The following is a 24,365-nucleotide window of genomic DNA, read 5'->3' on the forward strand; positions in this document are numbered from 1 at the left end:
GCCATCCTCTTTGTGTTTACATTGTTAAATCAATGATTTCAACAGCAGCTTAATGATGGACCTTGTGTCGCTATTGATTGGATGGTCCCAACACATATAATTATAAACACGCCACCACAACATGATTTAGTATTGAAAAAGTTGCGGCGCTTTAATGGATTTTTGTGGATTCCTCCCAGACACCATGTATATTTTTCCAGTATGACGCTTCCAACACTGCCTTGACTCACTCAGTCCTCTTCTCCTTTCTGCATGATTGTTATTTTCATCACCAGTTGGTGTTCATTAACTTTTCTTGCTCCCTGTTTGGTTGTACTGAATAAAAAAATTAAAAAAAGGCTCCTTGCGGTCGTATTAAATTGGGCAAAAGCATTTTTTTTTTTTTTTTTACTGTAACTACACCATGCTCAGCTTCTTTAAATATCATTACATAATGGAGTTCAAATTAAGATTTGCTTCTCCTAATGAGCTCCAATTGACTGAGCAAATGAGCCAACATATATGGAATTACATTTCACACTAATCTGCTGCTATTAAAAAACATGTTGGTTTTTTTTAAATGACATTATTGAAACATAACTTTATTCTTTCTTTATTAGGGCGGGCTCTGATGAGATTGACAGATCGAAAGCTGGAGAGAATGGGCATCATCCAGGAATCGGAAAGGCAAAATATCCTGCAGCAGGTCCTGCAACTCCGCGTCCGGGAGGAAGTTAGGACCCTTCAACTTCTAACACAAGGTCAACTTTTGTTTTTGAATTCAAATACTTCAAATATTTTTTAAAAATGTTTGCAAACACTACACAGTCAAATTTGAATGCAATGTTTTTTATTATTTCCAATTTATGAATTCAAATGTTAACAAAGCCAGTGACTTTCCAAATTGCTTTTAGCAGAAAACCTTTCTCTGATATCCGTGGCCGCTTCCTTTCTAATTTTGTGAGCTACCCTCCATTACCTGCTTACTTCACCATCACCTTGAGCACACTGAAAAACAGAACTTAGCCTCCGGGGTTGAAAAGAAATTCTAGGAATTTTACTCACTAAAATGTGGAGTGTGTGTGAAATAACAACATGGACGTTTGTGAGTTGTGAATACGAATGTATGGAACAAGGTCAATGACCTTCTAGCCTCAGGTCAAATTATAATATGCACTCTTTGGAGTTGAAGAGCTACTGTAGTATGTAAAGCTTATCCCCAACTCATGAAATCCTTCTGGGATTTCCCAAACACCCCTTGGGCTGTTGTTTTTTTTTTTTTTTTTTTTTGTTACAAGAACTAGGAAGCAGGTTGGAGAGAAAGCAATGTATTTCGATGCCCAGGGCATCCGCACCTTGAGCTGTTGCTCGAGGCAAAAAGACTTGTAACCATTTGGGATTGGAACTACAGAGAAGGGAAATGAGATAGATAGCAATGGAGCGGCTGGTGATGAGGCATCATGCAAAAAAAAAAATAGAGGTGAGACGACAGATGGGTGAGAGGATCGAGCGGAGAGGCAAACTGGAAGGTAGGTGGGATGAAAAGTGTGTCAGACAGAACGGTTTGGTGGCGAGAAAAAGAACCCATATTGGATTTTTAAAAAAAATACACGGAAAATCAGAATAATTAATGTTACTGTTTTTTTATAAACCAACAGTGCATCAAAAATTAGCCACATTGTACAAAACAAACAAGTTTTTATGACTATTGATAGCTCCCTTCATAGTTTCCGCACTTTATTATTTATGATGATCATTAAATGTGAATATCAATTAAGATAAGCCAGCAGCTGCAACTAAAATCAGGTATTTTCGATTACCGCCAACGAGTCCTTCATCTCTGTCGAGGCAATTTGGGCCCACACGTTATACATTATACTATTTTTCAAAAGGTATCTATGGAAACGTAATTGTGGAAGATTAAGCGGTGTGTAAATATATCCAATGCAAAAAGCGGTCAGTGTGAAAATAACAAAAGCACAAATAAAGCAGGTCATATCTACACAGAGAAAAATAGTCCAATAATTCTGTAGCAATGATAAGGAGGTGAGACACATCTATTATCGACCATGACATTGCGGCACAAAACACCGATGGAGGAAAAGAAAAAAGAACAAGAGAGAGAAAATGAGCTGTTGTAATTACTGCAGTGGACCCAGACAGGTCCGGCTAGACGGACACTGATTGACCTTTAAGGGTTACTGGGCCATGCGAGGGGAATAATTAGATTTCCCCGTGTCCCCCGTGTCAGTGCGATTGGAAGACAACACAGATCTGCGAGGTTACAATTATCTGAGAAAGGCCAAAGGAACAACAGCAGTTTTTTTGGGGGGGGCGTAAACGGGGAAAATGAGCATGTTAAATTAGCAAAACTACTTTTAGGAATGTTTTCAACACTTTTCAACAGTCTTCACTCAGGAAATGAAAAAAAAATAGTGCCAGTATTATAAAAACCCAAAAGAAATTGTAATAACAAGGATCGATAGATAACAGAAAAAGCAATAAACTCGTGTCTCATAAGAAAACATCTGACCGATTCTGTTTTTGCTCTCACATGTCTGATTTTCCGAGATAGACCCAAAAGCTATACAACTTTATATTAACCTTGCATCTAGTATTGGAACAAACAATAATATTCCTTCACCTGAGATGAGATGTCATGAGGGAATGGAAGCCGGTTATAGATTTACATCAAACCTTAGACATGTTCGAAAATATGATGACTTATGGTGGCGTTTAAAAAAAAAAAAAAATGTGCGGAAAGTCTTTTAATGGCTACACGGACTGGCTTTTAATTAACATAAATGCAAAGAATTGAAAAACCGGTGTTGCATTTCTTTCCTGGTGGAAAAAAAAATAAATAAAAAATCCAATTTATAACTTTTTCTGGATTCAATTTCATGCTCGGGACCGTAATGGCGTTTTCAACCCTGGTGCTAATAAATAAGCTATTAACTGGCTTGTGAAATCATGGCTCTCAAAAAAGCTACTTGAATTACACAGCTGACGGCGCCCCACCGCCAAAGCGCTTTTCAGAATAGGCCACGCTAATCTGGGCATGTAGACATGGCCAGAGTGTTTATGCTTCATTTGCTCAAACAAAGACTCATTAACGGTGACAAAGACAAATGTGGGGGGGGAGACAGGTTCTTTTAAGTATTAATAAATTTCAAAAATCACATTTACCTATTTCATGCTCCAAACAAATTTTACCTCACACGTAGCGACTCGTTCATGACAAGCAGCGGCTATTAACTAGTAAACACAATGGACTGTCATCGCAAATATTATTATCGAAACCAAACGTTAAAAAAAAAAGAAGTGACTATTCCAATTTGTTATTCTGTGTTTCTTTTATTGATTGCCGTCGTGCATACGCAACAGGAGATCAAGTGTTTTATTCTGAAATAGTGGAGAGGAAAAAAAGCTGTCATGTCTTTTTGTACTTCGACTTACAGTAAGTCATTATTTGGAGATCTTCCCGTCGTGAATCAATGATAGTGTTATTTTTTTTGTCATTGCTGACATTTACATTTATATTTAGAGATGAACGATAAAATTAAACGAAACTCTAGAGGACAGACTTATAATAAGGACATCATTGAGGCATCTGTTTCAGGCAAAATGTATCTTTTTTTGCAATATGCTTGCCCTAAAGTGGATTATACAGTGAGTAAAAAAAAAAACTTGAGGCGTTTCAGTGTGACTTCTGTTCTTGCTTTGGACTTTCCCTTGTATCAGACGCCCGGCCGGCCGGCGCGGCGAGGCGAGAGCGCTCATTAGCCCAGCTCTCCCTTCAGGACCAGCGCCCGCCTCTATGAAAGCCCTTCAGCCTTACGCTTCCCTTGACTTCATCCGTCCGTCCGTCCTCACTGCTCTCTCCAATGTCTCCTCCCTTTTTTTTCTTCCTTGCTTATTCTTGCCGCAAGGGAAGGTCAAATTAATTCTTTTTCATCATTTCCTGTCAGTAAGATTGCTTCTGCAGAGACTTCCATTATGGCTCAGCGCTTGAAAGATGTGAAAGTGAATACCTTTGACAAAGTGCTTTTTTTTTTTTTTTACCTGTCCCTTAGATATAAATGTGGTCTATATCTTTTCATAAAACCATAAACTGTGCCCCTGCTTAGATGCCATAGTGCACCATAATTTTAAAATAATGACTCACTTAGGCCTTCAATACATTTCAGGAGATACACGGAGAGATGAGTCAAATTTTTAACCTTTTTGAAAGAAAAATTGGATAATAGCAGTCATTCGCATGTCCTTTATTCTGACAAAAGAGCTTTTTAATTTGTTTTTAATAACAGGACATGATGGGGATACACAATAACACACATGAAAGAAAATAAGGATTTAGCTTATTGACTAAAAAGTAATATAAAAAAAGAAAACAAATTAAAAAAAAAAAGAAAAGAAAAAAAAACTCTTTTCCACCCACACACCACTGTTGTGTTTTTTTTTTTCCTGGAACAAAAGAGCTGTGAGGCAGAAGAATAATGTCAAGGTTAGACACACCATGTGTAAAATAATTTTACCTATGTCTGAATATGACACTGACTCTCTGAAGGATACTAGCGATGAACTTAATTTGCAATCGTTCAGAGTGGCTACAGAAGAAATAACGACGCCATCTTCATTCAGTTATCGCCAAATGAGATTGCATTAAGTGGTCCATCTATAGTTTGCCTGGCACCATGGACTGGTTCCACTCAGTCTGATGCAGTCTCTAACCACATGCGGACATCCAGGAGGCCAGACAGCAGGGAGTTTCCAAGCACTTGCTCACCATCTTACAAAACTGGATCAATAAGGCCTAAGCGCACTTACTGTACAAAGCCATCATTCCATAAAGCAGCTTTTGCAATGGTCTTTACATGGAAGTAGTTGGTTGTCATGGCGATGCCCGGGCTTGTGAGGGCTTGATGTACCAGTTAGAAAAAGAATGGGAGAATATTAGATCGTTTGAATAGCCAGAAGTTGAGTTTGCCCATAATGAGCTTTTGAAAAAAAAAAAAAAAAACGACTTGAACCCGTCGGTTAAGTCTGTTTTCTTATTAAAAGCGATAAATGGTGCTCACGGGGAGGCAGAATGGTTCAGCGGTCATTTTTTTTTTTTTTTTTGGGTAATCTGTGCTGTTGCTTCTGGTGCAAAATCACATGCCTTTGCTCCAGTGCTGTAATTGGCTTCTTTATTATTCAAGGCCGTACATGAATTAATCGTGATCAAAGATGGAAACTGCTAATGAGCTATTGACTTTCAGCTTGTTTCATGTTAATTTCACGGAATATTTTCATGGATGTCTTTAGACGTTTTCATGTAGTCTAGCTGACAATTTTAAAAAAAATAATTTAAAAAAATATATGTTTGATTATTTATAGTGTCAATGAATTATAATTATATTTTCTCAAGCAGTAGAGTTGGCTAATTATGAAGGAAATTTGATCACTTTAGTATTTTTTTTCAAAGATCAGTCAAATATTAGGCAAAAAATGTGTTTGCTAAATGGAAGCGCACATGATCTGGAGCATGAATATTGGGCTTCAAAAGAAAATTCATTCTTTTTACAGTCCCCTCAGAGCATTTTGTACCATGCAACACAAAGGGGTGTGAGGACATTGAGTGCTCAGCAAAAAGAAACCAAGGTTAGGCGTTTTTTTTTTTTTTTTTTAAAGGCATCCTGTGCAATGATAGGGTACATAAAAAGGATATGATGTATTTTATGCCTGTTTGGGATCAGGCTGCTCTATTGATGATTTATGGCAGCGTAGTTAGCAATAGCACAGCAGCGCACCTGATCATCCATTATTATTTTAACATCTTTCACTTTAAGGGCAGACATGATTGATGGGGAACTTTTAATGCCTTTGGCTTGAAACGATGCCTCACAGTGCTTAAGACTGTAAAGCAACTGGGTATATACTTTGGAATATTTTACGGCATTTTTTCGATTTACTGAGATGAATATATGCTGGGGATGGTGTCGTGTTTATAATAGCTGGAAATATCGTTGCTGTGGTATGCAGATTTTGAACGCAAATTATTTTCTCAACGCAAATACGCTTTGTGTGTGGGCCAGGAAGCCATTTTATGTCAGTTTCATTTTGCTCTGCTGTCTATATCAGTATGTAGTCCATGTTGTGAGTCTGATGCCGGGCAGCGATCCTTTGCCCCCCCCACACCAGTGGCTACTCTTCAGGGACACGCCATGTGTCATCCTATCTTTTGATTATCCTCCAGTCCGACCTGAGGATGGCCTGGCCTTGTAACTACGCCGGCAACCACCGATGCACCTAATGAGAGCCGCCTCGTATTTGCTACCACGAGGATAAATCCTTTATATACTCTTTTACTCAGTCGCACTTCTATAAATCAGAAAAGAGAAAATGATGAAGTTTCAAACTAATGCACCTAAGTGCTAGTGCTTCTTTAGCACGGGGGGGGGGAAGAGTGCCAATGCGAAATGGCAGGATGAATTAATGAAAGTGCGTGGCGCTGTGGCAGTGGAACGTGTGCCATCACTCACGGGGGGAAATTGCTTTAGTGCGGTTTCACTTGCCGAATTGCTCTTCATAAATCTGTCATGACATTAACAGTGAAGATCAGGGAAGAATGCCAAACTGGTTGTAGGACATCCATGTTAATGAAGAGACAGTGGAGGTCTAATTGAATGACGATAGTTTTATTTATATAAGGAAAAACGGAAAAATATCATCAAGTCAGTGGATGAGCAGCATGGCTTCCTTTTTTTTTTTTTCCTCTGTCATCTTATATGGCTAGTGGTGTGTTTGAGTGATGTCAGTACAAAAGAAAATAGGTACAGAATATTTGATGAATAAATGATGCAAGTGTTGTGCTATGGCAGTCATTTACTACGCTACGTTGGACGCTCAGGTCGTATGACACCAAATCCACCCACCAGCTATTTATAAGCGACGTATTAGTCTTCATTACGCAGCCATCATATCATCCGTCAGAAAATATTGGAAGTCTTTCATGTATCTCATTACCCCCTCGGGGCCAGCAAACACATTTGTTAGTGTTTTATTTTATTGGCCAATTATCGCAAGGAGTCGGATGAAGTTCACCTTTTGAGTGCCTTTGACTTTGACAAGCATTGAGCAGATTGCCGTTTAACCTGATCCCGTGGGATCTTTTATCTCTTTATTTATGCTTAGTTGTCACTTTCCCTTTTTTTTCCTGCTTTGCAATTAAATTATATGGAGCACTGTTATATTGGATGTTTTTTTTTTAGACTAACAAGTTGTGCCAATGAAACTCGAAAATAAATGACAGGGCATGAATTAGATACAATTTACGATTTGAGTGAAAGCTGTAATTTTGATCATCAATAGTGCTAAAAGGAAAGATAACAAATATCAAAAATTGCATTGGCAAGGCCAACTGGGATTTAATTTGTGGAAACACGTAAATATCCCGTTTGACAGACAGCGGCCTTGCAATTCTCTGCGTTTTATATTAATGCAGTTATTCCGGCTCACTTCAAACAGAGCGGCCGAAGCCCATCTCGACTTAATTTCCTTTCTTGCGTGTCGTCAGCGTCGTCCTATGGCGGAGTGTGCGTCATGTCGTTGTAATTAAGCAGTTGGAGCGAGGAGCTGATTATGATTCTCTCAGTCCTAATTTGCTAGGTTATTAAAAGGTGAGATTTAGACAAAGGTTTATTGTTATTCAAAATGAAAATCTGCCGTGTCAGTTTTAATGCTCGCCTAATGACTGGAGTGGGATCGGATATTACCATTGACCGCCTTTGCACTGCCAAGTCGATCTGCTAAAGACTAGCGGCTAATGATGGTCCCTCTTGAGAAGGATGTGTTGAAATTTATGTCCGATAAAAGAGGAGGAAGGAGAAAGTGATGCAGAGGAGCAGAAGGAAACATTTGGGAGGAGGAAGAGAAGTGATGCAAAAATGATTGTTTTGTGCATTTTGGTGCAGTAAATGGAAATATTTGGCCGGCACAATGCTGAGGAATCGTTTTTCTTTTTAAATATCCCATCTGATAGGTCCTGTTATGCGTAACCATGACAATGCAGAAGGAGGATTTTTTTTATTTTTTTTTTGCTCATGTAATCATTGGTGGAATGCCAGAAATAAAAACAGTTTGTAATGTTTCCACTTCAAATCTGTCTCCATAGAGATGTCAGCTATACGCCGTGTATTTTCTTGCTTTCCAATAAATCCATCCGTTAAAATGACAGATGAGATTTGTCGTCTTACCACGGCCCAAAAGGTGTGACACCGAGAACAACAGAAAGACTTTGAGTGAGTTTTTTTTACGCTCTTCCAAACTCTTGGGAAATCTAACCCAGCAATATCCAAACAGAGATGCCACCGTTGCCCCGCACAATTACAATTGGATGCGACAAAGATATTGAGCGGAGTTCTCCTGCTATTTCTAGAGATGTACTATGCCCAGCCTGAGCCAACATTTGATGAAAAAGTACCAACATTGTATTAACTCTGATTTATTGAAAAGATCCAGGCTGAGAGTCTCAGATCAAGACATATCCGAGGTAATTTAGTCAGCCATTTTTTTTAAACGTATATTTCCCTTCATTTGATCTCTTAAAAGGTTGATTACCGAGATGTGTAATATATCAAATGAAGCAGAACTATTTTTTTTTATTCCAATGCTGCCCACTTGCCACAATTTTATATGAATTTCTACTAAGCAGAATTGGATCTGACAAATCAAAGTTCTGCAACTAGTATATGCAAATAGGTAGACATCTGTTGCCAACAATGCGCACAATCTGTTCCAACCAGGGAAAAAAATTGGAATCTTTGTAGATCAAGCAAAACATGCTCATCAACATTGTATGAGATGTTAGTTCCTCATCAGAGTAAAACTTCACGAGTTATTTTTGTGACCACAATAAATTAATAATAAATAAATGGAAACTAATATAAGGATGTCGTATATTGTACATATGGAATGAATTATTTAAAAATACACAAGGGACTGTTTGGCATCTTGTGCAATGATAAATCCATCAAGGAGGTTCAAGCATCCCGAATTGAATTGAATTGAATTGAACAGGCCCATGGAGAGGCTTCTACATAGCACGCACTGTGCTTTTTCCTCTGGCCTCTCAGGAACTCAGTCAGCGTGTGTGTAAGTGAAGCTCTTGTTAACCTCCATTACCCTTTGCAACTGTACTTGGAGGCGGGGGGGATTAACAGAATACAAAGAGCCTCACTCTAAGTCTGTCTTCAACACTACGGCAAGCTCTCTTGGAGATGCTGCTGACGATGAAGCTGCTGGAGAAAAAAAAAAAAAAAAAAACAGGACTATAGGCAAGACAGGTGTTGCTGCATGCTAAGCATGTGCCCTGCTGTTGCTTGTTAATGGTGGGAAGCCGGAGGAAGGTTAGAAAGGAACTCGTCAGCAGAATTGCCATGTGACCTTGCCATGTCCAAAAATATATATATTTATTTTTTTTACCAGCGAAAAAAACAACATAATTTGCCCATTCAAACAACAATGCCTTGAGGTACAAGTGCATATTTTTTTAATCATTGCCTAATAGATGTTTTTTAATCAGTCGCCAGCTTTATTGGAGGTATCAGCATAATATCAAACTAAATTGCTAATCTTTCTCCATCCCCTATCATCATTATTCTAGTGTGTCTAATATTACACTCCTTTGTTGTTGGCAAGTCATGCACATTTTGAAGCGGAAGGTCTATCACAATCATTTATTGGCACCGGCTCAATTTTATTCCATTATCCATATTGTGTAAGGAATCGCTTTGCTATGCTTCCACAGTTAACAGACTTAAACAGTGATTAGCGCATAGCCTGTAGCCTTAACCCACTTTAAGCCAGCAATCTCATTCATTTCATTTGTCCATACTTGACTTTCCGTTTACCTCTAGCCTTCTTATCATCCGATTATTTTGCATTGTCCTGTGGCAGTACATCCTCCTGACTTTAATTTCCATCATTATTATTCCATCTACTTTCAGTCACGGTCCAGATCATGACTCGCTTCCATTTTTTGTGTGCCTACGTGGAATTGTCATATTCCATTGTGTGCCCAGGATAGAGGGATGGTGATTTTTTATTTTTTTTTCCAAACCAGAGGCTGCTGCCCGTCACTCGTGAGGTCGCAGATAACAGTGCCTCTGTACTTTGCAGGCTTGTGTTTCAGTTGAGTTTCAATTAAGGGGAAGTGGCCCCTGGGAGAAGAAGCGCTGGCCATGCACGGAGCTGCAGGCACACTCTATTCCCTGAGACTGATCGAACGGGTCCACAGCATACAACACTACTGATAGTGCTCGGCCTGATGGAAAATTGGAAAACTGGTGAAAACAACGGCTGACATGTCTGCACGTGTGTGCAAAGAAAAAAGTTACTTGCAATTCCAAATCAGATTTTTTTTTTTGAGTTGGAGGGGATTTTTATGTTTTTTTATATTCGATGCGCCACGCACACGTTGCCGTTGCTAGGCAACTTAGTCAACTCTATCTCCACCATCTCCCAAGTGTTATGAGCACGATATTTTGATTACATTGGATTTATTAAAAAGTGAACATAAAATCAAGCTCCTGTGGATGAGCTACGCAAATGTCAGATCCTCTGAAATGTGACTTTCCAAATAGAATTCACCTGTCGTGAAAAAACTTTTCATACAAATTTGAAATTGCGTGGAGTCAGCACTCCCGCGTGTGATGAGCGATGCTAATTTCTCCCAATTCTGCTACGAGCGCAGCTGCTTTTTGATGATGTAAACACCGACTGCTTTCAAATTGCCTGAAGTGGCTGCTTCTGTAATTAAGAGTTGGCTCAAAGGACTTGTGATTGCGACATAAGGCTCAAATATCAAACAGAAAATTACCTTTTTGGCAAAAAATGTGAAGTGTTCAGATATATTTTGTTTAATGTGACACATTAAGATGCAACAACACATCAGCCCAGTATCCAAATAGTGATTTTGGCTTTTAAGGGTTTGCGAGTAAAGCTGCCGGGGAACTAGGTCAACCTCAAAGTTGTGAGCGGCAATTATTCAAATTCAGCGGTACTCAACAGAATTGAAAATGACAAAGTTTCAAAATTATAGAACACGCATTGACAACAGTATTCTCCGGGAACAAATGGTAGCTCATCCCTTCCGACGACTAACAATGTCTATTCACTATCTTTCCAATTCTTCTTGTCTTGCTTCTGCTTTTGTGTTTGCCTTTTGTTCGACATTGCAGCTCGTGTCTCTTCATCTCCTACACAGCAAGGCTTGCATTCAGCCATCAATCACACGAGTGTAGTAGTAAGTCAAACGGGAAGATAAAGAGACCGGAGCTGTAATTCTTATTTGTCCGTCAACTGTCTCCATCTGGCAAACATGAGTCACCGCACGCTCGCCGGCGACGGCCATGTTGTGCGGTGTGACAACGATGGCCTTTTGCTTTTTGATTGCCGCTTGTTGGCTTGTCACACTAAGTGGCCCAATTGGTTTGTGTACAACCTGCTTGCTTTGCAACTAGTGATCCATGAAGACAAATTCATTTTCTCCTCCGCCGGTAATGAACAATGAAACGCTTTGGTTTAATGGTGCTGAATTTAGCACACGATTGTTTTTACTCGCGTCTGCGAACAGAAAAGGTCAAGTAGATCTTGTTGGAGTGCCATGTGCTCACTCGACTAGACAAGTGATTCAACTAAAAAGGCGTCGAGGCGCTTTGCTGCATATTTTACTTGTATCAATATAAATATTTGAATATTTATATTTAATATAAATGTTATATATTTAATATATGTATAAATATTTGTCTAACAAAAAGTTTAAAGTGTTCTACATTCGAGTTTCCACTGCTAAGCATCAATCAAATATCATTTGTAAACAATTCAGGGTTTATTTCAAACGGCAACCATAGCGGGAATTTATTCTTTCAGGATATTTCTTGATTTATGTTGTTCTATCCATTTTCATTGTTACTCAAGCCATCTGGTATAGTCATGCAAGTCCAAGCTGTTTTTCCAAATGTTTGTCCATTGTTGCATTTTAAAGGCTTTGTATTCCACGACTTTGTTTCGCGCCCGTCCCTTCCTTTCTCTTTACCTTCCATCTGTCCTGATGTTCTTGTCTCCCCAGAGCCTCTCCTACTTCCACCTTGTATCATCGTACCATCCATACTCACAATAAGCTTTTATTCTATAGTTCTAAAACGATTTCAATTTGATTTGCTGTTCAGGTTTGCTTACTTGTTTACGCAGAAAAAAATCCCTAGATGTAAAGGCATCCTGAAATTCCTATGAAAAAGTTTGCGGATATAAATATCGGAGGTAAATAACTCTGCCATCCAGTAACATAGCATAACGTCCGCCTCAGTGCAATTACTCAGTGTCGAGTAGGCGGTGAAAACAGGTGACAGGTTTATTTGTGGGGCATGCTTGCAGGCTCTTGGACAATTATTCATCATTTGTGCAAATGTTCCCAGTCTTCACTTTCACTTGGCTAAGACACTCATCTTGATTTAGCATTGCGTTGCAGTACAAATGCTTTGGCATGATGCACTAGTGTTGTTTGCATAAGAAACACGGAATGTTGAACTTGATGTATGGAAACTGCGGCAGGACAAAGGCGAGTTGTTAATTAACTCTGACTTTAAAGCATTTAAAAGCATAACCAACCAGGAACCCGGGGACCACTGCTTTGGCGGAATATTATTTAAGGATAGACCAATATAAGCTATTTATCTATTTGGGGTAGTTTCCATTTCTAATTTTGCGGACCACTTGCAATACCGACAGGGACCGCTAAAGGCCCGCGAACCACCGGTTGACAAACCCTGTACTAGTCATTACATTTGTCGTTTTCCATAAAAGTGATAAAGTGTACGACAATAATCGAGCAAATTGAGATTCATTCAGTCAGACTTAAAATACACTCGGCCATTATAGCTACAGGAACATTTATGTTACGCAAAAAAAGGAAAATAAAAAGTAATGTACTCCGCCTTTCCGTTTATTATACAATCTCAGAAAGGCATTATATTTATGCATATTTATTTAAGCGTTCCCTGACGACGCCGCTTTAAAACGACATTCGTGAAGCAGATCAACTAATTGATTCCATTAGCCTCCCCCTGATTTCCCGATGTCTGTTGACCCAGACCTATTATAAAACTACAGGTAGATGCCAGAGAGAATATTTACCACAGCAGCGTGAAGGTACGCTGTGCAGTTTGCTGTTGCAGCCCAGTGGTTGTGTAATCTCAACACAAAAAAAAAAAAAAAAAAAAAGCTGACTGTATCCATGCCGGAGGGTATGCAAGAACATGGCGCCCTGTCTCGGCCTTACGCACACGAGTACTTATGCTTAATGAATGTGTATAGTCGAAATCCCCCAAGGTAATACTTCACAGCCACCCCTGGAGTCCCTCCCCAAATCCACACGCAGGGTGTGATTAATATTCATAGCCTGGCTCCTCCACCCCTCCAGGTGCCCTCTTCTGTACTCACTGGGACCTGACCTGACAGTAACACGACGTACATCGAACACACGGCGCAACGCATACTTAACAGTGCCGAGGTGAAAGTGTCGAGCTCAAGGGCGGTGCCATGTAACAACGGCAGGTTTGATCCTCGTGGGAAAGGAGGAGCCTGGTCACGTAGGCCGACCCGCAGCTGGTTAATATACGTTTAACGCCACCGAGTTGGCGGGAGCACGCGGTATGTACGGAATACGCAATCAATACGAGTGGTGAGCTACTCTGGAGGAAGTGAATCAGCACTTTTGAATGGAACAGAAAACTCTAATTAGCGTAATATATATATTAAATAAATAATAATTTGATGCAAAGGTATAGATTTATACATTTGTTTGAAATGCTGATATTTTTGCAGGAAATCTCATAACGCCTTAAGAACCAACACTGAAATGTGTCTTCACAAATGTTTGCACAGATGCATTTGCCCACTCATAAAAATACTCAATGTCACACTTTAACAAACACTTTAACAAGTACGACCAGCTTGATACGCACCGGCGGCACTAATTGTCGGCTTTATCTCTTATTTAATTACCAGACAAGCACATTGGATTTAAACTCCTTGAATTCTAAAGACACTCAACGACAAATTAGTGTTTCCAAAAGTTCTTAAGTGAGCAAAAATTACAACTTCTTTTTTATCATCATCATTACAAAGCTGCCAACATAAGATCATTAGATTATATTAAGATCGTAAGATTATTATTATTATGGTATTTCTGCAAATACAAAAACCAAAGTTAACCTCTATGTTTACAAAATAATTTCAAGCAACTTGGCAGAACCATTTTTTTTTCTTAAAGGCTAATTTGTTCTGCTTCCAGCCTGAATTTAATCATTATTAATTTGTTCCTATCTTCTGCGCTAATCCTCAAAGCTATTCGAAAGAGCCGTGCTCTACCGCAAAGACTACCTTCTCCTGATCATAGATAATTTAGGTACGGCTCATAAATCAATTACCACTGCATGGGCGTCTCTCCGCGTATTGAATAATTTGAAAGTGCGAAAACGAGGAGGGAAAAAATAACACGCAGGGCCGCCTTTTCACCATAGAAAGGCGAGCAGAAATGTGAGCGGAGACAATACAATCCCATTATGGCTGCAGCAATACGAAATAATAGTAGATGGGCTTTCCGAGGCTTGGCGCCATGTGAGGTCGTCGGGGGCCAGCAGCGAGTGAGACAAAAGACCAACCGAAAAGTAGACTCGGAATTTTCCAGTCACTTCCTTGTATGGATCTCTTCCTATCTTCTTCATCCCTGCAGCCCAACAGACTGTCGAGTCATCACATTTGGTTCCCCGTATCCTACTCCGAGTGATGACCCCCTTTTAACCTCAGCTACTGATTCTCTTCTCCTTCTTCAAATCGGTAGTCAAGCCTTTTTTTTTTTTTTTTGTCTCTTTGAAGGCCTCTCAGAGCTAATGTTGAAGTGCGATCAACTCCGAGCATGTCCCCGTTCAAAATCTTCTCCTTCAAGTACGCTCAAAAGACACTCGACGGATGTATCGAAAGGGCAAAATGAATATCGCCAGATTGTTTTATTTCCCTTACTTGGTTTAAAAGCTTGTCCTTGAAACACAAGTGTTGCTGTAACACTATTCATCTTGATCTATTAAATACATCTGGTCACCTGACCTTGAGCACAATCGTCCAATCACACGGCAGCCTGGTCGAGATTCATGTTGGGGACTCAAAATAGGTTACGTAAATTTTTTTCATAAATTGGGTTGGACCATTTAGCCAAAGTATTTGTTGATACGAATGGTTGCTCTTGTAATTAATTATAAGCACACTTCTAAGAAATATGAGCAGATTTTCGAGTCAGGAGGAGAGAGAATGCAAGTATATCGCGAGTTCGGAACAGATAGTAAAAGAGATTTTGATTTTGTACGTATATGTAGCCGTACTCTTGGGGAACACAATAGCGGCTGGCACACTTAAGCTAAATAAATGATCACGGGAGCTATTTTTAAGCGGAAGTGTAAATGCGGTAATCCTGAGAGCTGGAGCTGCAAAGAGCCAACAAGACAGAACAGAAGCCACTTGGGGAAAGCAGCTATGTGCCTGGTTAAGTCTCTCTCTCTCTCTCTCTCTCTCTCTCTCTCTCTCTCTCTCTCTCTCTCTCTCTCTCTCTCTCTCTCTCTCTCTCTCTCTCTCTCTCTCTCTCCATCTCTCTCTCTCCTCATCCCCCAATTTCATCTTTTATTTCTTTATTTTTTTTATTTCCATTCCTCCCTTTGCCTTTCATATGTTAAAACCTTCTGTTTTGGGTTTTCGACTATTTTGCTTCTCCCCGAGCTCTCTTTGGGGACTATACCGACCGACTCTGTTGTGATAGACAATAACAGACCTTTAAAGAAATCCTGCAGGGGAAACATTGCATTGGCACATAACAGGAGGTCATTTTGGTCCACGCAAACACAAATATGAATGATGGGGAAATATTTTTAATGGGTATGTAGAGTTTTACTTTTATTTTTGTAATCAGAGTTTCAATTCAATGATGCAAATATTCAGAAATATACCATGCTCAATAATGCTGTTCTTTTTAATATTCCAATTTTGGTTCTGTTAAACCCCGAAGGAAATTGGATTACGTAATAGTGTTGAACAGTTAGCTAAAAGCAGTAAATATGTTGCGTGCATGTTTGGGGAATCACCTTAAAGTGAAGCTTGTCAGGAAAGTATTTGTTAGTCTCGTTTATTTAACATATTATGGGTATTGTGTCAAATAATTGGGTTATACAGCAACAGGGAAATTTACACGTTGGTATAATAAAAGCTAAATGATGTGCCCTTTTTTTTTCTATATTGCTGTATAACATAATGGTTGTGAAAATGTCAGCTTTTATTCGTTTTACAACGGCAATAATCTTTCAAATATTGCGTTTATGGTGATACGTGGAGGATTTGTAAGGAGGAGTTGGGGGTTGTGTGTGTGTGTGAATGAAAATGCAAAGAAATTACAAAATTAAGATTCACATCACACGACTTACTGTTTGGAGAAGCGTGTAAATGTGTGGCCTCTTCACTCTATAGCTGACAAAGCAAACCTTCCTCGAAATGAAGCTGTAGACAAAAAAGCCTTGGGGCACTTTTCCAATGCAGGGTAAACGAAGTACTTCTGCTAACATTCAAACCTCTAAAACCATTTCCTCCGCTCAGAACTGCAAATGAAACGATAATTTATGCATTGAATCTAATTTTAGCGTATTAATTCAGACTGCTGTATTATTCATTAGAAAATTAATAATAAAATAATTTTATTTATTTTTAATTCAGACATTTTATTAGGCAATGCTGTAGTGTAGCTTCCGGGAAAAAATAATATTTTCATAAACAAGCACCAAGACTGAATCTGCTTTTTTTTTTTTTTTCTTACAATGTAGTTTGTCCAAGTGTGTTGCCATATCACAGATGGGATTGTGTGCCATTGCAACAAAAGAGGGTGCCATTATTGAAGTAGACATGTCGACAGCATAAACGGTGGCCTGTCAAATTGTGCGGGAAGGACAAATGCGAGTCCGAGTGCAGTGAAAGAATACCGAGGGAAAGAAATCCTCCATTCTAATAAATATCCATCAGTCCTTTGGCAGATTTTGATTTTAGCAGGATAATAAATGCAGTCAAATCAGCAAGAATAAGATTTTTTTTTTTCCCCCATTTTGCAGCAGATGCTTTTGTGTTGTTAAGAGAATGACTAACACACATCTGTTTGTTGTCATCGCACGCGTTGACTGAGTTTGAAATAATGTCATTTATCTCGGTCCGCTTCATTTCTCCCACTTACTCTCCCGTTTTTACATTTGAAAGACTCGCCAAGAAGCATGTGTGTGTTTTTACGGACGCTGCTGTGTCTCATTGCGGCCGACGCCTGGAAGCACAAAGATGCTCGCCGCATTGATTTATTTCGTGCTTTTTTTATAATTATGTGCCCTGGCTCTTTCTCTCTTTCATGCCATTTCTCTTATCTCTCCGCTCTCTCTTTTAGTGTTCTAATTCCATCCTCGTGATCCATTTTTATGCCTCACTGTGCCCATGCTTGTTATCTCAAGCCCCTTATTTTTTTGCCTGTTTGATCTCAAATTCCAAATTTTCTCTATCGTCTCCGTTTCTCAGTTGCTCTTCCTCCCGTTTTCCTGTGATAGTTGTCACCCCCCCCCCCCCCCCCTTTTTACTTATTTTTATTTTATTTTTTTCCTTCTGCAGGATCCCTGGAATGCGCCCCACTTTCACCATAAGCCAACGATGCACTCAGAGGTACGCAAACGACTTGGCAAGCCTAAAAGCAGACGACCTGTGTGATCCTCGGACCTCTTCTTGGACTTTGTACAGCGCTCTGTGTCAATTTATCCATGAGAAGATTAGGAACTCATACATTCTTCCCAGCCACTCCTGAAAATCCTCCCCGCAAGTTCCAACCCGATCTTTCCTCGTAAACCAAACAATGGCGGCATTCTGGAGTCTGACCAATAGTTTCCATCACAAATATATCAGTCATTTTGGGCAATGCGCTTCTTTCCGGATTGTGTGTGGCTGTAATTCATCCCAAAAGGCTATTTTACAGTAACACCTTAAAGCCACTACTTGAAAGTGTCACTCAAACTTCACAGTAGCTCTTGAAGGTTTATGTTCCCTCATGGGAAGGCTGGTCCTAATCCAACTTAGCGCTTTGGGGATGTGGCAAGGCAATTACTGTTCATAAATCCTCCATTCTTCCTCTAATTATAGCCTAATAAGCGCAACAGGGACTTTACACAAGCTCATCCATGTGCGGACCGTCGATGCTGTAGTCGATGTCCATCTTGCAGTATTTATAATATAATTTAAAAAAAATCACAACAATGTGTACAGAAAAGATTTGAACAAATCAAAAGAAAAAAATAATCAAAGCACAAAACAAGTCCGTTTGAAAATTGATCACGCTGGACCATGAGAAGGGAAAATCCCCGAGGTGTCCCCAAAATCCCCCGCCCCGAGTAGCTCAACAACTTTCAGCGACTAACGCCAAGTTACGACAGAAGCTGAACCGAGGGATGCTCTGACTTGCAATCTTAACGAAGAGCGAGAAAGACAAAAGACATCACGCACTTCCTTTTTCCTCTTGACACATCTCTGTATGGCTCTGCTTTTATTTATTGTTTTGTCAGCTTCTCCCAAAAAAACTATTTTTAGGTGCGCTATATTGAAAATAGCAACGGATGGGAAAAACAAGCTCTGACGGCTGCGTCTGTCATTGAAATGTCTCTGTTGTCATGTTTAGAAATGATCGCTAATGTGGACGTGAACGACGGCCGCTCACTGTTAAATTATAGTCTATCTTGTTTACTAACCCGAAAAAGCACACGTCCGTCCGTCTGTGTGTCTTGTGTGTGCGTGACTGTACATTCATTATCCGTAGTAAGCAATGTAACAAGTTCTAAATAGCAATCACAAATATTGATGTTTATATTCTAATCATAATAATAGCAATGACAGCTAACCAAGCCGCCTGTGTCAACATTTCTTCCTCCCGGATCAAAAGTGTCAATGGAATGTTAAAAGTGGAGAGCAATTGAAATATTCCATTTTGCGGACAGGTCGGTCTGCGTGCGCGCGTCCGCTCATTCATTGTCGGGATATAGCAGCTGCAGACTAACACGGCAAAGACCTGCTAGATGATTGAACAGTATTGATCGGGCCTCCGCTAGGATTACAAAAGCCTGTGTGTACGTACGTGTTTCTGGATGGATTACAAAGCATTTGTCACTTTTTAGAATTTCATGCAAATGAGCTGAGTAGGATGTCTTTTTTATTTTTTATTTCATGATTTGACAGAGATGTCATTGGGGATTTTTGAAATTGAACCTCAATGGTTGTAGCTGTTTCAAAAAAAAAAAAAAGCTGAACTCAATTCTATGTCAGCAACAAGATTCTATTCTTTGTTTTTCACCCGAAAACATGCAAAATATTTTATCTCAGTTAATCCATGTATGGCATGACGTCGCCGGTCCATCCGCCACACTCAACCGGTCCAACTGAAATCTTGTGACAGTGCATGTTGGATGAACTATGTTGAAGATGCCGGAGCATACAATCACTATATAATAAAAGAAAATTTATAAGATCAAAATGATCTCTGATAGGAATGTAGATTAATATGATCGCTCAGACAGGTGCATTTGAACAAATCAGTGTTATGAAATGATTGACTGCTCTGTCTTGAATTTAAAATTCCGGATAAGGAAAAAAAAAAAAAAAAAAAAGATAGAACACTGCCACTCAAAGTTCCGGAAAGATTGCTTTAATGTTTTATACAGTGTTGGAATTATTTTTAAATACGGCAACTCTGCACATGAAGGGCCAAAAGAAGGATAAAATTAAATTTAAAAAAATAATTATGTATACTATGTGTTTATTTGTATTTTATTTGCTTTTTCATGATTGTACTTTTAATTGTGTTTGACTCTGATTGCCCATTGCCATTTTACCGCATAATAACTTTCAGATACTTTTTTTCCTGACTTTGATTGGGGGAAAAAAAAAAAATCACAGCGTATCTTCCCTGCTGCGGGAGGTGAACCAATTAAAGTAGCCAATCGTATCCTTCTCTCATCCGCACGTCACACATCCAACACTTCCATCATCCGCTACCAAGACTTTCTGTCAAACAGGCATCTGTATGAATTAAACATTGAAGCGTGTTATTCGGAACAAAGATGATCTGGTGTGGTCCTTTGTGTTCCTACGCTCACGAAAAAACAAAGTTTATGTTGATGCATCCTTCTCTTCTTTATATCGACTGAGCCTTTGCCATTTTGGCATACTTTTATCCTTCGGTTAGTGATCTCTTTGCATTTTTTGTCCCACTATTTGTCTTTCATCTGAGTTCTCTCCCTTTCATCCCACATCTCAGTGATCCCTTCAATATGTCTGTTAGGAAGACTCCCTCTTTTTTTTTTTTTTTTTTTTTTTCCCCTCTCCTCTCCGAGGCGGTGGATGTTTCTTATTTTGGCAAGCATCCGCTCATATCTCGGTGGGCTTTGCGTGTCAGTGTCTCTGTGTGTATCATTATCTCGACATGTGTCAGCATCTGCGTCTGGAGGCGTCAGTGCACTCCGACTTTTCTTTTTTTTTTTTTTTATGTACATACAGTTATCTCCACATAACTTGAAAGTGGGCATCAGGAGATCGTCTTCTCCAACCGAGGAACTTAAGCCGTCTTATCAGGGGGGGCTTCTTGACTGTGTGTTGATTCTGTCTAGATGAAGCTGACATCTACCCGCCTGTGAACTCCCCATTCGGTCTCCCCTCTCCTCTCTGCCAACTGCTCATCTTCAGCAGATACTTTTCTTTGGGGTTTAATCTTGCCAGCTTTGCCACAACCAGTGTCAGCACTGCAGAGGATAATGCTCATCCATCTCTCCGACTTTTTCTTTTTTTTTAATTTTTTTTTTATGGCAACCTCTTGAACCGCTGCAGGTTGCTATAGTTGCAATACAATACGAGTCACTGGAGATATGGAAAAATATTGAATCATCATGACAATTACTTCATCATGTCTCTGGAGTGCTTGCCCTCACACATCAAGTATAGAAAAAAATGTGTGAGCTAGTTTGAATTCATAAGTGGTTTCACACCCTGCAAATATGTAATTTTGAGGGTTTCATAAAGGCCTGCCAATTAGTCGACTCTGACCTCCAAATGGGTTTGCACCACGCTGCTGGGTAATGATGGCCACGTTTCCGACGGTGCCGGTTCAATTAGACAAGCTCGACATTGACCGCAAGCAAGCGAGACCGCTGCTCGACATCAAGAGTATTAGTAATGTTTATGTGTTAATTAATTATCGCGGCGGTTCAAAGCAATAATATTTTCCTTGCAACAATAAAAAGAAACTGAAGATCCTTTTTCCAAGCATGTGCATGCATCTGCCCTGGGTATGGAAAATAAATCTCAGCTAGGTTCAACCATGATGAAGCAGAAACTGGAGGCTTAAAGCCAGCAGGCAACTCGGACAATGGCGTGGTGCTGCGAGCGTGCTCGTTAAAAAGACTTTGGTCCAAGGCTAATGACGTCCACTGGTGTGTTTTCCTCTCTCTCCTTCCTCACTCTCCATCTCTCCTTTCACTTTCACTCCACCTCCAGCATTCCTTCTGCCTGTGCTACCCCCCCCTCCAGCTCCTGAGATTTTTTTTTGCCACCATCTGCCTCTGTGCTCCTCCTCTCCCTGCCTCCCCTCTGTTTGGTTGAGTTCTTGTGGAGTGGGGGGGTGATGTGAGGGGGGGTTCTGTCACACTTGCCTTCTAATGAGCAGTTTCTCTGCATGCAGCCAGTTCTGAAAGAGCCAAAATAGCAGAAACATTTCACTCTGCTGGGCCTTGATGTGTCAGCTCTGAGTGACTGCATTTACGACTTTAATCTGGATTGATCCCATGTTGGGGAAGAAAGTCAAAAAAAAAAAAAAAAAACGACAGAACAGGAGAAATGATGTAACGTGCAGCCTTTAGGGGAAATTGATTAAACTTGTTTTACGTTGCTCACAGACGAAGGGCAGTCAAACATGGCACTTGTCGTTTCTCAAGAGTTTAAAGTACAAGTTTTTTGATGGCCTCCTCACTTTCAACCCAAGGATGAGTCGATATTCATTTGGAAACTCTTTATTCACTGCATGGGCAACATTTGAGTTTAGGGTATTTCCAACGTACTGGCAAATGGTTAACATTAATCTCATGACTGGAAAACGTGTTGAACTTTGAAATATCAAAGAAACAAGGGAAATCATTGACCTGGAGTCTTCAGGCATTTTTCAATTATTATTATTTTTTTATTATTATTATTATTAGTGTTTTGCACAGGAAGTAGATTTATTTTGTAAATACTTCTCCCTGGGTGTTTTCAGAATATTAATATATCAATTATTATAATATACAAATAATCATTATAATATATTGATTATTTTAATCGCTACTGGTAGATTTTTTTTTGTTTTTTGTAAATGCTTCTGCGTGGGTGTTTTCTGACTATGTGTGTCACTTTTGTATCTGTCTTTTGATCACGTATGCATACTTGGGCGTTTGCGCCTGAGCACAGAGGCCCCAGAGATGTGAGATTGTCTTTATCAGTTGAAAAACCGGAATTTTATCCATTCTCATGCCACAACAAAACCACATCAGTTCCAAGCAACAATGTCAGATGACATTAATCTTCGCAACAGTCAGGCAGAACTCGTGAACCCATACCAGGAAATGAAGTTCTCTTTAAGGTCCATTCTTTTGTCAGGATTAGGATCTGTAAGAAAAAAAAATTGAATTTCTGGGTTTCGTCTTTCAGGTTCCATGAATGTATCACACAGAGTTTTTTTTTTTTTTTTCTGATAGCAATGCTTTAATAGGCCTCATTTGGTGGCCATCTTCTCAGAGGGATGCAACAGATTCCCGTATGTTGGGGCAGCGTGATGTTGTTGACACTTGGTGTTCAGCTCCAGTCTTGCAAACCTGCCAAGTGCGTGTCAATGAAAGACTTTGTGGGTCATGTGTGCGAGTGTCTTTGTGAATTTCTATCATCTTGGAGCTGCTGGTTCCATCTGGCATCCTCTGTGCTCTGTGGTGTCAAACTTTGGCACACGTTCTCCGCTGTGACAGCTGGGACATAATACCAAGCGAGACCCACAACTCAAACGCACAGCAGCATTTTCCAAACATGTCCGCACCACCGCAGAGTTTTTCATTTTGAAGACGTAATACACTGTGAAAAGTACAATTTCCATCTCACCGATTTTTCACTGCAACGGGTCATTGTGACCTTGAGCCTTGCTCACTAGCATGTAATCGTTTCTTCTCGGTATCCATGTCAATGTTTGCAAATTGTCAAGCAGTCAAAAAAAAAAGATGAGGTCACAGTGACCGAGATTTTTTTTTTCCACCCTCGAGGCAACAATCGTTTGAAAAATTGGATTATAAACAGAACCAAAGTGATTTCAGCAGATAGCAAAAGTCTACACCCCCATTAAAATACCGGAGTTTTGTGATGTAGTTTTCCTCTTCATCATTTTTTTCCAAATCTGATTTTTGGGGAGTCTAATAACTAATCTGACTCACCCGTTAATGAATACAGTATTTTTTTTTTTTAATGATCATTTTTCTATCACGTTACCCAGGTGTGTTTAAAACGCATCCAGATCCAGAAAGTAGCAACCCTACCAGAGTTTGGCTTTAGCCACAGGTGCTTTCAATAATAAAGAATAGAGATGCGGTGTTATTATTACACATTCCTCTTCCTGGTTTGTTTCAATAAGAAACATAACAAAAGAAATTCCGGGATCAACCGGAGGCCTTGTCTATATGTATTGTTCCCTTCCTGTCATCAATTCTGGAGTGCTTTCATATTCTTGGCAATAACCACGTGCAGACATATTTTTCTTGTTTGATTGATATAGTCATCACAGTTTTCCATATGGTGAAGCTTATTTTTTCTTGGGTTGGAGGTTTTTTTTGCAAATATCTTTGAAATCTGTACAAGTGGACATGTACTAATAAATCTGTTCGGCACGTTGTACATGAAATGCGCTCTATAAATTAAAGCCGCCTTGCCTTTTATCAAAGATCCAAAATATCCTTCACCCTCCTGGAATTAATCAAATGTGCATGAGCTAAGAACACGCTTTTGTTCTTGTGCTCTTGGTAAATAATGAGCATAAAACAAGAACAGCATGTACCCGGCCGGGTACTTACGAGCGGCCGCTCAACCCAAGTCAGCTGGGATAGGCTCCACTTCAACCGTGACCCTAATAAGGACAAAGATTCTAAAAAATGGGAGGTGGATATACACAGAGCCAGTGGTTATATTGAGCGGCCCTCTAGAATTATCTTTGCAACTGAGGTATTTCATTTTTT

At 39.7% G+C, this 24,365-nt stretch overlaps 1 protein-coding gene across 2 annotated transcripts in view; it reads left to right on the forward strand.

The window, feature by feature from the left end:
* The window catches only part of samd12 (sterile alpha motif domain containing 12), a 31,359-nt gene extending 11,171 nt beyond the window's left edge, over nt 1-20,188 (forward strand). For both annotated transcript variants that reach the window (XM_049750321.1, XM_049750320.2), the window contains exons 4-5: nt 600-740; nt 17,701-20,188. In XM_049750321.1, coding sequence (XP_049606278.1) covers nt 600-740; nt 17,701-17,732 — 173 coding nt within the window. In that variant the 3' untranslated portion in view covers nt 17,733-20,188. The remainder of the gene's footprint in view (nt 1-599; nt 741-17,700) is intronic.
* Nucleotides 20,189-24,365: the final 4,177 nt, after the last annotated feature.

Source organism: Syngnathus scovelli, chromosome 19, assembly GCF_024217435.2.
Source record: "Syngnathus scovelli strain Florida chromosome 19, RoL_Ssco_1.2, whole genome shotgun sequence".
NCBI lineage: Eukaryota > Metazoa > Chordata > Actinopteri > Syngnathiformes > Syngnathidae > Syngnathus > Syngnathus scovelli.